A 13,736-nucleotide genomic window follows, 5' to 3' on the forward strand; every position below is an offset into this window, starting at 1 on the left:
TTCTAGAGTTTCTCTATTGTTTTATTGGTCTGTTTGTCCATATACTAAGTACCACACTATTTTAAATTATAGAGATTTTATAGTCTGGTATGGGTAGTATTCCTCTGTAGTGTTTTCTTCCCCCAGTTTTTCAAAAGTTATTCTTGTATATATATTTTTTCTATCTGAACTTTAGTATAATGTCCAGTCACCCTATTCAAGAATAGGGGACATCATTCTATTTGTTCATATCTTTCTTAGTGTCTTTCAGGGGTGTTTAAAACTTTTCCTTATATAGGTTTTGCACATTTCTTGTTAAATCTATTCCTAACCACTTAATTTTCTGTTTACATTACAAATTGAGTTTTATTTACCCTCATTTTCTCTAACTTTATTGTTGGTGTATATGAAAGTTATTGATTTTTGTATGATAATTTTCAGTGATTCTTTCACTGTTTCATTGATTTGTTGCTTGTTTCTCTGGGGTTTCCCAAGTATTCTAGCTTAACATCTGTTGTTCTTTTTCTGGTTGTCTACTAGTGCATAATTTTAAGACCCTTTGAAAGAAATTATGACTTTGTTACATTTTACCTTGCTATGCAATATGGGAGATAATTAGCAGCCCATGGTGGGGAAGGTTTATTGATTTCTTGGAAAGTCCTAAATGGGCTCCCTTCTATTAGCTTGAGGTGGGACAAATGATGGTTTAATAGTGACCACTGAGATATTAGTACAGGAATAATGAGAATAAAAGGAAGTGTGTCGTACTATATGAAGTTGGACATCTGTAGAGAGTCTAATGGACAACAGTGAAAAGTATCTTAACGTGAGCATTATGATTCACGTACACAGTAGAGTGTATTAAGAAGGATATGCTGAGTGGCATAGGAAGAGAACGGAAAGGTGCCAGAGGAGTACAGAGGGGAAGAAGCATTCATGTAGAGAGTCGTATGAGGATTTATTCATTGGACCAGCAGTTATCAGGTATAAGCAAGAGACTCTGGAAATCTGGGGAAGTCCAATTGAAGTCAGCCAAATGGACATAAAACTGGATTATTTGGGAGGTTTTAGAGACTAAGGTTTTAAGAAGTTCCTCGAGAAGACATTCCAGGTAGGAGTAGAATAAGACAAGGGGACGTAATCAAACTAATGATATGTTTAGATAAAGGGAAGTTATTTAACCTGAGTGGACTAAAACTTTGAGCAGAGAGGTAGTGATTCATAGGACTGGAAAAGTGGGTGGGCACCAGGCCATGAAGGAGCCTGAGTGGAAGGCAAAAAGTTTGCTCTTTACCTTTCACGTTGAAGGTCTACTAAAGGGTTTTGAGCATACCTGATCAAATAGGGACTCTAGAACATTTAACTTTCAAGTGACACTTCAGCGTCTCAGGGAGGGAAAGACAGGAAGCAGGAAGATATCATAAGCATTCTGCATGTATTAATTTATTTAATCCTCACAACAGTGCTATTAAGAAGATGTTAATATTCCAATTTTATAGATGAGAAAAACAAGGCACAAATCTGTTATTTTTATATCCCAGAAAATACTTTAAGAATGGGTCTCTGTGGTTTACAATGGGAAAGTGACCCCCAATAGCCATTTTTCTGCATCAGAAATATGGAGTGTATTTTGGGATATGAATATTACCTCATTGCAATGCAACTTCTTTCGAATAGAATGTCAGTGCTGTTGTGTTAAATGACTAATACATAATGCACACTGAAAAATAGTAGGTTTGAACATCTCTGGATATTAGTTAAGGAATTTTATATATTTTTGTGATTGAAACACATGAAATTTGGTTTTAGGGTTAGAAATGTTGTTTTTAATGAATTGCCTTTTTAGTTCACTGTGTTTCTTCTATCTACTTTATCTTGAATGGGTCATGAATCGAAGAATCTGTTTTCAGCAGATGCATAGCTTATGGGTACAAATTTTCTTTTCTTGCTGATTCTGTAATTAAAATGCAATTTCATTTAGAATAATTAAAGACCCCAAAAGTCTGTAAGCTAAAGAAAAACCAAGATTTGTTTCTGTGGCTGATTAACTGTGCTATTTAATATTCTATTGACAGTGGTACTGAGATATGGCAAAATTGAATGTAAATCTATTGACATTTAGCACAACATGCTTTATTTCTCTAGTTGCAGCAAAAAATCATTCCTGATCAGGACCAACTGATGGCAGTAGCACTAGAATGCATCTATAACTGTGAACGAAATGACCAGCTCGCTCTTTGCTATGACTTATTAGAATGTCTGCCACAGAGAGGATATGGGTAAGAACCCACAGTGTGCCTTTGTTATGGTTGTGTCTTTTTACTCTAACAGTTAAAATGAAGATGTTGCTTCTCTGAATGTTCATTATAGAGAATTTTGGGAATATAAAGAAGAAAATGAGATCACGTGCAAACCTGTTGTCTCGAGATAGACACTTGTTTTTCTAACAGTATATAGGACGTCACTATAATTTTGTTAACCTTGATAATTATCCATTAAAAAGCAAGCAAGGATATCACTACCACCACAACAAAAAGTACTTTCTTAAGTGGATAAACGGTGATATCTCTTTGTTTTAAATTGTGTTTCTAATTAAGCTTTTTCCTTATTTATGGGCTAGTTGTATTTTTTCTATGAATTGTTTGTTCTTGGCCCTTGCCCAGAGTAAAACTTCTAAGTAATAATGTATGGATATACATACCTCATTTAGTGGTATGCAAATCAGATTATATTTTCTCTTTGCAAGTCACATAACAATCATTCCTTTAATCACTCTTTTAACACATAGTACATATTATAAATTTCATATCTGGGGAAGTTAATAACAGCACATGGAAAAGCATGAAAACTGAACGAAAAATTGGTGGGCCTGCTTCTAAGCCTTTGTGACCACAGCTGAGTCACATAACTTCTATGGTCATCAGTTTCCTCATTTGCAAAATCAGTTGTTTAGACAAGAAGTCTTCCTCATGCTTTGGTTTTCTTCTTCTCCTCTCTTTTCCTTCCAAGGAAATTTTTATTTTTGTGTGTGAAATGAATGATAGAAGTCACTTGATTTTGCAACCCAATGTGAAATAATTGTTTCACGTAGTCATTAATAGAATTGAAATCAGGTGAAAAATTGATGGGGAAGGGATATTCGCATGGTACCAAAGTATTACCTTTAGCAAATATTTTTTTTTTTGTAATTGCAAAGGGGAAATTGACCTTTATAAAGTCTAAGTCTGACTGCCGTCACCTTTGATCAAGTTATCAAATATGGCATCACTTACAATCAGGCAGCCTAGCCATATGTGCCTCCTGGTGAGAAGCAGTATGAAGTAAAATTACTTACCCTGAATCTAATCAATCCTTTAAGCCAAACTTCTAGTTTACAGTCAATGTAGGGAATAAGAGAACAAGTTAAATAACACCATGAAGAAAAGAAACAGATAAATACAGACTGTGAGATATTCTACAGGTCATATTGTCTTTTCACTTTGAAAAGTCAGTGCCATGGAGAAAAACAAATTGGTGGGGATGAGGAGGTGCTATTCTAAAATCATGAAGTCCAAGGGAACATGATCCCCTTCTAATTTTTAACCATAAAGTAAATAATGTATGTACTAGTTAAAATCAGGGTACAGGAAGACTTGTAATTGGTAAAAAACTATTGGTTGCTCTCCTTCCCCATCCTTTGATACCTGTCTTCTAAAAGTAAGCACTCATTATAGATCATGCTTTTCTTCTTGACTTTGCCTGCCTCCTTTAAAATATTGTGCTCACGTTGCCATTTATTGATTTTTACAATTTTAGATTATTGACTTCCTTTCATTGAAGTCTACCCTTCCCCCATACCTACTTCTCTTAACCATTTTTTTCAGTGTAGTCGAAGTGGTATTTCTATCATTATGATTATGTATATACTGTTTACACAGAGCTGGGTATGATTATATTTCCTTTTTATGCAACTTTTTGCTTTTCGTGGATTGAATAATTTCCTTTTTTGTCATTTTTTGTTTCCATTTACCTCCTTCACTCTTCTGACAGAAGTGTAAAATTCCTTTCCAAGGTCAAAAATATCTAGTAATCTGTCCTTTCTCTTTTCACTCTATGTCTCTCTCTCCCTCTTACTTTTGAAACATCTTTCTTAGAAATGTCTTTTCTCTTCCTTTGATATGAATTGTTCTCTACTCTGCTGTACAGCATCCATCCTTGGACTTTTGTTTGCGTCTCTCTTGTGTTGCATATTGCGTTTCTGGGATTATTATCTTTTCCTTTCTTTACTTATTCCCTTATTTTGATGGAACATAATCTTGAATAGCTTCCTGTCAAATATTGCATGGAGGCATGTTTATTTTAAGACGATCATATGTCAAAAAAAATCATAATTGTATCCTTACACTTGATGGAAGGCTTGGCTGTGTATGGAATTCTAGGTTTCTGATCCTTTTCCTTGCGAGTTTTGAAGGCATCACTCTTGTCTTCTCCTTCCACTGTTGTTGAGAAGTCCAAGGCTATTATATGGCCTTTTCCTCCCCTTTTTGGAATACTTCAGGACCTTCCCTTCATTTCTAGTGTTCTGAAGTATCATAAGGATGTGTTTTATTCTGAGTCTGAATTTATCATTGTTCATTTAAATCATGTATCTCAACCTGGAAACTCATGTCCTTCAAACGGTTGGGAAATTTTCTTACATTTTTTTCCTGTTAAGTTTCCTTGATAAGTTTATTTGCATGTCCTTTTTTCTCTTTTTTTGCACATTTTAAATTTATTTACTGCTCTTTTTGTTCTTTTTCCCATGTTTTGATCTTTTGTTAAATGATCTGGGAGATTTCTATAGTTTTATCTTCTAATCCGTATTTTGAATTTAAAATTTATTTTGGCTTTCTTATTTAAATTCCAAGAACTTTTTCTCATTCACTTTCAAACAAAATAATACCCTGCTCTTGTTTCACAGATGCATAAATTCACTTGTGCACCTTGCATTACCCTTGCCCCAGCGTGATCTCTGATTTTTCATATTCTGTTTGTTTGCATCTCTGTTTTTACTGTGAGGACCTTTCCTCCATGTCTAGTGATTCTTGGCCATGAATTTATATCTAAGATGCTAAAAGTTGATTGGATGCCTTGTGACAAGCTGAAGGCTTTTCTTTATAGGAGTCCTTGGGAAATTGCCTTATATGTGAGCAGCTAGATTGTCAGTCTTGCTTCAGTTTTGATTTTGGGGGGGTAAGGTAATCTCAGATTCTGTGTATTATGTTACAGAAATGTTGGGTGGTTTGTGGTTTGTAGATCCTGATTATTCATCTCCTGTCATTAAGGATCTAAGTACTGACCCCCAAGAAGGAAAGCAGTTAGCCTTGTTACTGGTAAAGCTAAATGGAGACTGTACTTAGTGGTTAATACTTCCCTGCCTCAGTCCAGGTTTAGGGAGTCTTCATGTAGGAAAACTTATAATCACAGCATCTATTTATTAACCAAACCTGTACAGATATGACCGCAAGCTCCCTCCCATCCTTAGTGAAGAGTAGCAAGTGTACCTCTGGGAACCGTGGGCCTTCAGTAGGCAACAAAGGGCTGGTAACGTGGATTGTATTAACAATTTTTTATTTTTTTTTATTTTATTTTTTTTAACATCTTTATTGGGGTATAACAGCTTTACAATGGTGTGTTAGTTTCTGCTTTATAACAAAGTGAATCAGTTATACATATACATATGTTCCCATATGTCTTCCCTCTTGCGTCTCCCTCCCTCCCACTCTCCCCATCCCACCCCTCCAGGCTGTCACAAAGCACCAAACTAATATCCTGTGCCTTGCGGCTGCTTCCCCCCAGCCATCCACCCTACTACGTTTGTTAGTGTGTATATGTCCGTGACCCTCCCTCACCCTGTCAAAGCTCACCCTTCCCCCTCCCCATATCCTCAAGTCCGTTCTCCAGTAGGTCTGCGTCTTTATTCCTGTCTTACCCCTAGGTTCTTCATGACATTTTTTTCCCTTAAATTCCATATATATGTGTTAGCATACGGTATTTGTCTTTTTCTTTCTGACTTACTTCACTCTGTATGACAGACTCTAGGTCTATCCATCTCATTACAAATAGCTCAATTTCATTTCTTTTTAAGGCTGAGTAATATTCCATTGTGTATATGTGCCACATCTTCTTTATCCATTCATCCGATGATGGGCACTTAGGTTGTTTCCATCTCCGGGCTATTGTAAATAGAGCTGCAATGAACATTTTGGTACATGACTCTTTGAATTTCGGTTTTCTCAGGGTATATGCCCAGTAGTGGGATTGCTGGGTCATATGGTAATTCTATTTGTAGTTTTTTAAGGAACCTCCATACTGTTCTCCATAGTGGCTGAACCAATTCACATTCCCACCAGCAGTGCAAGAGTGTCCCCTTTTCTCCACACCCTCTCCACCATTTATTGTTTCTAGATTTTTTGATGATGGCCATTCTGACTGGTGTGAGATGATATCTCATTGTAGTTTTGATTTGCATTTCTCTAATGATTAATGATGTTGAGCATTCTTTCATGTGTTTGTTGGCATTCTGTATATCTTCTTTGGAGAAATGTCTATTTAGGTCTTCTGCCCATTTTTGGATGGGGTTGTTTGTTTTTTTGTTATTGAGCTGCATGAGCTGCTTGTAAATTTTGGAGATTAATCCTTTGTCAGTTGCTTCATCTGCAAATGTTTTCTCCCATTCTGAGGGTTGTCTTTTGGTCTTGATTATGGTTTCCTTTGCTGTACAAAAGCTTTGAAGTTTCATTAGGTCCCATTTGTTTATTTTTGTTTTTATTTCCATTATTCTAGGAGGTGGGTCAGAAAGGATCTTGCTGTGATTTATGTCATAGAGTGTTCTTCCTATGTTTTCCTCTAAGAGTTTGATAGTTTCTGGCCTTACATTTAGGTCTTTAATCCATTTTGAGCTTATTTTTGTGTATGGTGTTAGGGAGTGATCTAATCTCATACCTTTACACATACCTGTCTAGTTTTCCCAGCACCATTTATTGAAGAGGCTGTCCTTTCTCCACTGTACATTCCTGCCTCCTTTATCAAACATAAGGTGTCCATATGTGCGTGGGTTTATCTCTGGGCTTTCTATCCTGTTCCACTGATCTATCTTTCTGTTTTTGTGCCAGTACCATACTGTCTTGATTACTGTTGCTTTGTAGTATAGTCTGAAGTCAGGGAGCCTGATTCCTCCAGCTCCTTTTTTCGTTCTCAAGATTGCTTTGGCTATTCGGGGTCCTTTGTGTTTCCATACAAATTGTGAAATTTTTTGTTCTAGTTCTGTGAAAAATGCCAGTGGTAGTTTGATAGGGATTGCATTGAATCTGTAGATTGCTTTGGGTAGTAGAGTCATTTTCACAATGTTGATTCTTCCCATCCAAGAACATGGTATATCTCTCCATCTATTTGTATCATCTTTAATTTCTTTCATCAATGTCTTATAATTTTCTACATACAGGTCTTTTGTCTCCTTAAGTAGGTTTATTCCTAGATATTTTATTCTTTTTGTTGCAATGGTAAATGGGAGTGTTTTCTTGATTTCACTTTCAGATTTTTCATCATTAGTATATAGGAATGCCAGAGATTTCTGTGCATTAATTTTGTATCCTGCTACTTTACCAAATTCATTGATTAGCTCTAGTAGTTTTCTGGTAGCATCTTTAGGATTCTCTATGTATAGTATCATGTCATCTGCAAACAGTGACAGCTTTACTTCTTCTTGTCCGATTTGGATTCCTTTTATTTCCTTTTCTTCTCTGATTGCTGTGGCTAAAACTTCCAAAACTATGTTGAATAAGAGTGGTGAGAGTGGGCAACCTTGTCTTGTTCCTGATCTTAGAGGATGATGTTTGCTGTGGGCTTGTCATATATGGCCTTTATTATGTTGAGGAAAGTTCCCTCTCCGCCTACTTTCTGGAGGGTTTTTATCATAAATGGGTGTTGAATTTTGTCAAAAGCTTTCTCTGCATCTATTGAGATGATCATATGGTTTTTCTCCTTCAGTTTGTTAATATGGTTTATCACATTGATAGATTTGCGTATATTGAAGAATCCTTGCATTCCTGGAATAAACCCCAATTGATCATGGTGTATGATCCTTTTAATGTGCTGTTGGATTCTGTTTGCTAGTATTTTGTTGAGGATTTTTGCATCTATGTTCATCAGTGATATTGGCCTGTAGTTTTCTTTCTTTGTGACATCCTTGTCTGGTTTTGGTATCAAGGTGATGGTGGCCTCGTAGAAGGAATTTGGGAGTGTTCCTCCCTCTGCTATATTTTGGAAGAGTTCGAGGAGGATAGGTGTTAGCTCTTCTCTAAACGTTTGATAGAATTCACCTGTGAAGGCATCTGGTCCTGGGCTTTTGTTTGTTGGAAGATTTTTAATCACAGTTTCAATTTCAGTGCTTGTGATTGGTCTGTTCATATTTTCTATTTCTTCCTGATTCAGTCTTGGCAGGTTGTGCATTTCTAAGAATTTGTCCATTTCTTCCAGATTGTCCATTTTATTGGCGTAGAGTTGCTTGTAGTAATCTCTCATGATTTTTTTTATTTCTGCAGTGTCAGTTGTTACTTCTTTTTCATTTCTAATTCTATTGATTTGAGTCTTCTCCCTTTTTTTCTTGATGAGTCTGGCTAGTGGTGTATCTATTTTGTTTATCTTCTCAAAGAACCAGCTTTTAGTTTTATTGATCTTTGCTATCATTTCCTTCATTTCTTTTTCATTTATTTCTGATCTGATTTTTATGAATTCTTTCCGTCTGCTAGCTTTGGGTTTTTTTTGTTCTTCTTTCTCTAATTGCTTGAGGTGCAAGGTTAGGTTGTTTATTCGAGATGTTTCCTGCTTCTTAAGGTGGGCTTGTATTGCTATAAACTTCCCCCTTAGAACTGCTTTTGCTGCATCCCATAGGTTTTGGGTCGTTGTGTCTCCATTGTCATTTGTTTCTAGGTATTTTTTTATTTCCTCTTTGATTTCTTCAGTGATCACTTCATTATTAAGTAGTGTATTGTTTAGCCTCCATGTGTTTGTATTTTTTACAGATCTTTTCCTGTAATTGATATCTAGTCTCATGGCGTTGTGGTCAGAAAAGATACTTGATACAATTTCAGTTTTCTTAAATTTACCAAAGCTTGATTTGTGACCCAAGATATGATCTATCCTGGAGAATGTTCCGTGAGCACTTGAGAAAAATGTGTATTCTGTTGTTTTTGGATAGAGCGTCCTATAAATATCAATTAAGTCCATCTTGTTTAATGTATCAATTAAAGCTTGTGTTTCCTTATTTATTTTCATTTTGGATGATCTGTCCATGGGTGAAAGTGGGGTGTTAAAGTCCCCTACTATGAATGTGTTACTGTCGATCTCCCCTTTTATGGCTGTTAGTATTTGCCTTATGTATTGAGGTGCTCCTATGTTGGGTGCATAAATATTTACAATTGTTATATCTTCTTCTTGGATCGATCCCTTGATCATTATGTAGTGTCCTTCTTTGTCCCTTTTAATATTCCTTATTTTAAAGTCTATTTTGTCTGATATGAGAATTGCTACTCCAGCTTTCTTTTGGTTTCCATTTGCATGGAATATCTTTTTCCATCCCCTTACTTTCAGTCTGTATGTGTCTCTAGGTCTAAAGTGGGTCTCTTGTAGATAGCATATATAAGGGTCTTGTTTTTGTATCCATTCAGCCAATCTGTGTCTTTTGGTGGGAGCATTTAGTCCATTTACATTTAAGGTAATTATCGATATGTATGTTCCTATTCCCATTTTCTATATTGATTTGGGTTCGTTATTATAGGTCGTTTCGTTCTCTTGTGTTTCTTGTCTAGAGAAGTTCCTTTAGCATTTGTTGTAAAGCTGGTTTGGTGGTGCTGAACTCTCTCAGCTTTTGCTTGTCTGTAAAGGTTTTAATTTCTCCATCAACTCTGAATGAGATCTTTGCTGGGTAGAGTAGTCTTGGTTGCAGGTTTTTCTCCTTCATCACTTTCAGTATGTCCTGCCACTCCCTTCTGGCTTGTAGGGTTTCTGCTGAGAGATCAGCTGTTAACCTTATGGGGATTCCCTTGTGTGTTATTTGTTGTTTTTCCCTTGCTGCTTTTAATATGCTTTCTTTGTATTTAATTTTTGACAGTTTGATTAATATGTGTCTTGGCGTATTTCTCCTTGTATTTATCCTGTATGGGACTCTCTGTGCTTCCTGGACTCGATTAACTATTTCCTTTCCCATATTAGGGAAGTGTTCAACTATAATCTCTTCAAATATTTTCTCAGTCCCTTTCTTTTTCTCTTCTTCTTCTGGAACCCCTATAATTCGAATGTTGGTGCGTTTAATGTTGTCCCAGAGGTCTCTGAGACTGTCCTCAGTTCTTTTCATTCTTTTTTCTTTATTCTGCTCTGCAGTAGTTATTTCCACTACTTTATCTTCCAGGTCACTTATCCGTTCTTCTGCCTCAGTTATTCTGCTATTGATCCTATTGAGAGTACTTTTAATTTCATTTATTGTTCATCGTTGCTTGTTTCATCTTTATTTCTTCTAGGTCCTTGTTAACTGTTTCTTGCATTTTGTCCATTCTATTTCCAAGATTTCGGATCATCCTTACTATCATTATTCTGAATTCTTTTTCAGGTAGACTGCCTATTTCCTCTTCATTTGTTAGGTCTGGTGCATTTTTATCTTGCTCCTTCATCTGCTGTGTGTTTTTCTGTCTTCTCATTTTGCTTATCTTACTGTGTTTGGGGTCTCCTTTTTGCAGGCTGCACGTTCGTAGTTCCCGTTGTTTTTGATGTCTGTCTCCAGTGGCTAAGGTTGTTTCAGTGGGTTGTGTAGGCTTCCTGGTGGAGGGGACTAGTTCCTGTGTTGTGGTGGATGAGGCTGGATCTTGTCTCTCTAGTGGGCAGGTTCACGTCTGGTGGTGTGTTTTGGGGTGTCTGTGGCCTTATTCTGATTTTAGGCAGCCTCTCTGCTAATGGGTGGGGTTGTGTTCCTGTTTTGCTAGTTGTTTGGCATAGGTTGTCCAGCACTGTGGCTTGCTGGTCGTTGAGTGAAGCTGGGTGCTGGTGTTAAGATGGAGGTCTCTGGGAGATTTCCACCGTTTAATAATATGTGGAGCTGGGAGGTCTCTTGTTGACCAGTGTCCTGAAGTTGGCTCTCCTACCTCAGAGGCAGAGCCCTGACTCCTGGGCTGGAGCACCAAGAGCCTTTCATCCACATGGCTCAGAATAAAAGGGAGAAAAAGTAGAGAGAATTAGTAGAAGTATGAGGAAAGAAAGAAGGAAAGGAGGAAAGGAAGCAAGGAAGAAAGAAGCAAAGAAGGAAAGAAAGGAGGGAGGGAGGGAGGAAGGAAGGAAGGAAGGAGGGAAAGAAGGAAAAAAGAAAGAAAGAAAATACAGTAAAAATAAAATAAAGTATAATATAGTTATTGAATTAAAAAAATATTTAGAAAAAAAAAAAGGGACGGATAGAACCTTAGGACAAATGTTGGAAGCAAAGCTATACAGAGAAAATCTTACACAGAAGCATACACATACACCTTCACAAAAAGAGGTAAAGGGGGAAAAATCATAGATCTCGCTCCTAAATTCCACCTCTTCAATTTAGGATCATTCCTTGTCTATTCAGGTATTCCACAGATGCAGGGTATATCAAGTTGATTGTGGAGCTTTAATCCGCTGCTTCTGAGGCTGCTGGGAGAGATTTCCCTTTCTCTTCTTTGTTCTCACAGCTCACAGGAGCCCAGCTTTGGATTTGGCCCTGCCTCTGCGTGTAGGTAGCTGGAGGGCGTCTGTTTTTTGCTCAGACAGGACGGGGTTAAAGGCGCCGCTGATTCGGGGGCTCCGGCTCACTCACGCCGGGGGTCGGGGGGGGGGGAAGGAGGGGCACTGCGTGCAGGGCGGGCCTGTGGCATCAGAAGGGGCGTGAAGTTGCGGCAGAGGCCGGCGTGACGTTGCACCAGCCTGAGGCTCACCGTGCGTTCTCCCGGGGAAGTTGTCCCTGGATCCCGGGAACCTGGCAGTGGCGGGCTGCACAGGCTCCGCGGAAGAGGGGCGCGGAGAGTGACCTGTGCTCGCACACAGGCCCCTTGGTGGCGGCAGCAGCAGCCTTAGCGTCTCCCGCCCGTCTCTGGGGTTTGCGCTTTTAGCCGCGGCTCGCGCCCGTCTCTGGGGTTTGCGCTTTCAGCCGCGGCTCGCGCCCGTCTCTGGAGCTCCTTTAAGCAGCGCTCTTAAACCCCTCTCCTCGCGCACCAGGAAACAAAGAGGGAAGAAAAAGTCTCTTGCCTCTTCGGCAGGTGCAGGCTTTTCCCCGAACTCCCTCCCGGCGAGTCGTGGTGCACTAACCCCTTCAGGCTATGTTCAAGCAGCCAACCCCAGTCCTCTCCCTGCGCTCTGTCCAAAACCAAAACCCGAGCCTCAGCTCGCAGCCCCGCCCGCCCCGGCGGGTGAGCAGCAAGCCTCTCGGGCTGGTGAGTGCCGGTCGGCACCGATCCTCTGTGCAGGAATCTCCCCGCTTTGACCTCCGCACCCGTCGCTGTGCACCACTCCGCGGTCCCGGTCCCGGTCCCGGTCCCGGTCCCGAAGCTCCCCCCTCCTCCTCCCGCAGTCTCCGCCCGCGGAGGGGCTTCCTAGTGTGTGGAAACTTTTCCTCCTTCACAGCTCCCTCCCACTGGTGCAGGTGCCGTCCTTATTCTTTTGTCTCTGTTTTTTCTTTTTTTCTTTTGCCCTACCCAGGTACGTGGGGAGTTTCTTGCCTTTTGGGAGGTCTGAGGTCTTCTGCCAGCCTTCAGTAGGTGTTCTGTAGGAGTTGTTCCACGTGTAGATGTATTTCTGGTGTATCCGTGGGAGGAAGGCGATCTCCGCGTCTTCCTCTTCCGCCATCTTCAAGGTCCCCTCTGTATTAACAATTTTTTTAGCAAACTGTCATTACTCATCATTTAAAAACCTCAGCTCAGTGGATGTCAGAGTATCAGTAGTCAAGGTGCTCTTCCCAGAGGGTGACAAGAGATGCAGAATCCTCTTCTTAACAAGCACCTCAGAGAGCAGAAGTGGTGAGGGCTTTCTTCCTTAAAGGGTCTAGGTGGGTAATTTGATGGTCCCTCTGCCCACTTGATGCCCCTTGGTTGTCCTTGAATCATCTAGGTAAAATCAGTGACTTCCACCTGACATGTGCAATTTTTAAAAATAAATGTTTTAGACTTGGTTCTTCAGTTAGTTCTTCAGTGAGATCAAATAAGCATAAATATCAATTAGAGCTCATCTATTAACTTTTAACTAGTAATTTGCCTACCGTGAAGAGAAAGTCATGATATTAATTGAATGATGATATTAAAAGAACATTTTTTATGTAGACATTATAATGAGAGGATGAGTATATTTGTTTCCAAAGAATGTGTAGGCTAAGAAGTGCCTCTTTTGTGTGTGTGTGGCTGAAAGCTTTTCTTGGCTTCAGATGAATGGTTTCTGATCTAACAGATTTTTTTTTTTTGGTAAACATAAAAAATAGCATGGTAATCTTTTGTTGTTCCATTTATTTGTTAATGATTGTATTTCATAATTATAATTTTCTAAATAATTTGCAATTATAAATTAGCCTAGTATTAAAATATAGGCCTTCAAAATACTTCCTCTGGTTCTCTTTCGTCCTTGTGCCAGCTTCGTCAATTCACGTTCTCCCAGTGATCAGTCGTTTATTTTTAGTGGTTAAATGGTTGGTATTTACCAAATGGTTAACTGTGTATTTTTTCACTATTTAGGAAATTAAATTT

At 38.8% G+C, this 13,736-nt stretch overlaps 1 protein-coding gene across 1 annotated transcript in view; it reads left to right on the forward strand.

The window, feature by feature from the left end:
* The window catches only part of NBAS (NBAS subunit of NRZ tethering complex), a 363,692-nt gene that overhangs the window by 161,566 nt on the left and 188,390 nt on the right, over nucleotides 1-13,736 (forward strand). The window contains exon 26 of the mRNA XM_065891748.1: nucleotides 2,125-2,258. Within this exon, the coding sequence (XP_065747820.1) occupies nucleotides 2,125-2,258 (134 nt within the window). The remainder of the gene's footprint in view (nucleotides 1-2,124; nucleotides 2,259-13,736) is intronic.

This window comes from Phocoena phocoena, chromosome 14 (assembly GCF_963924675.1).
Source record: "Phocoena phocoena chromosome 14, mPhoPho1.1, whole genome shotgun sequence".
NCBI classification, from domain to species: Eukaryota; Metazoa; Chordata; class Mammalia; order Artiodactyla; family Phocoenidae; genus Phocoena; species Phocoena phocoena.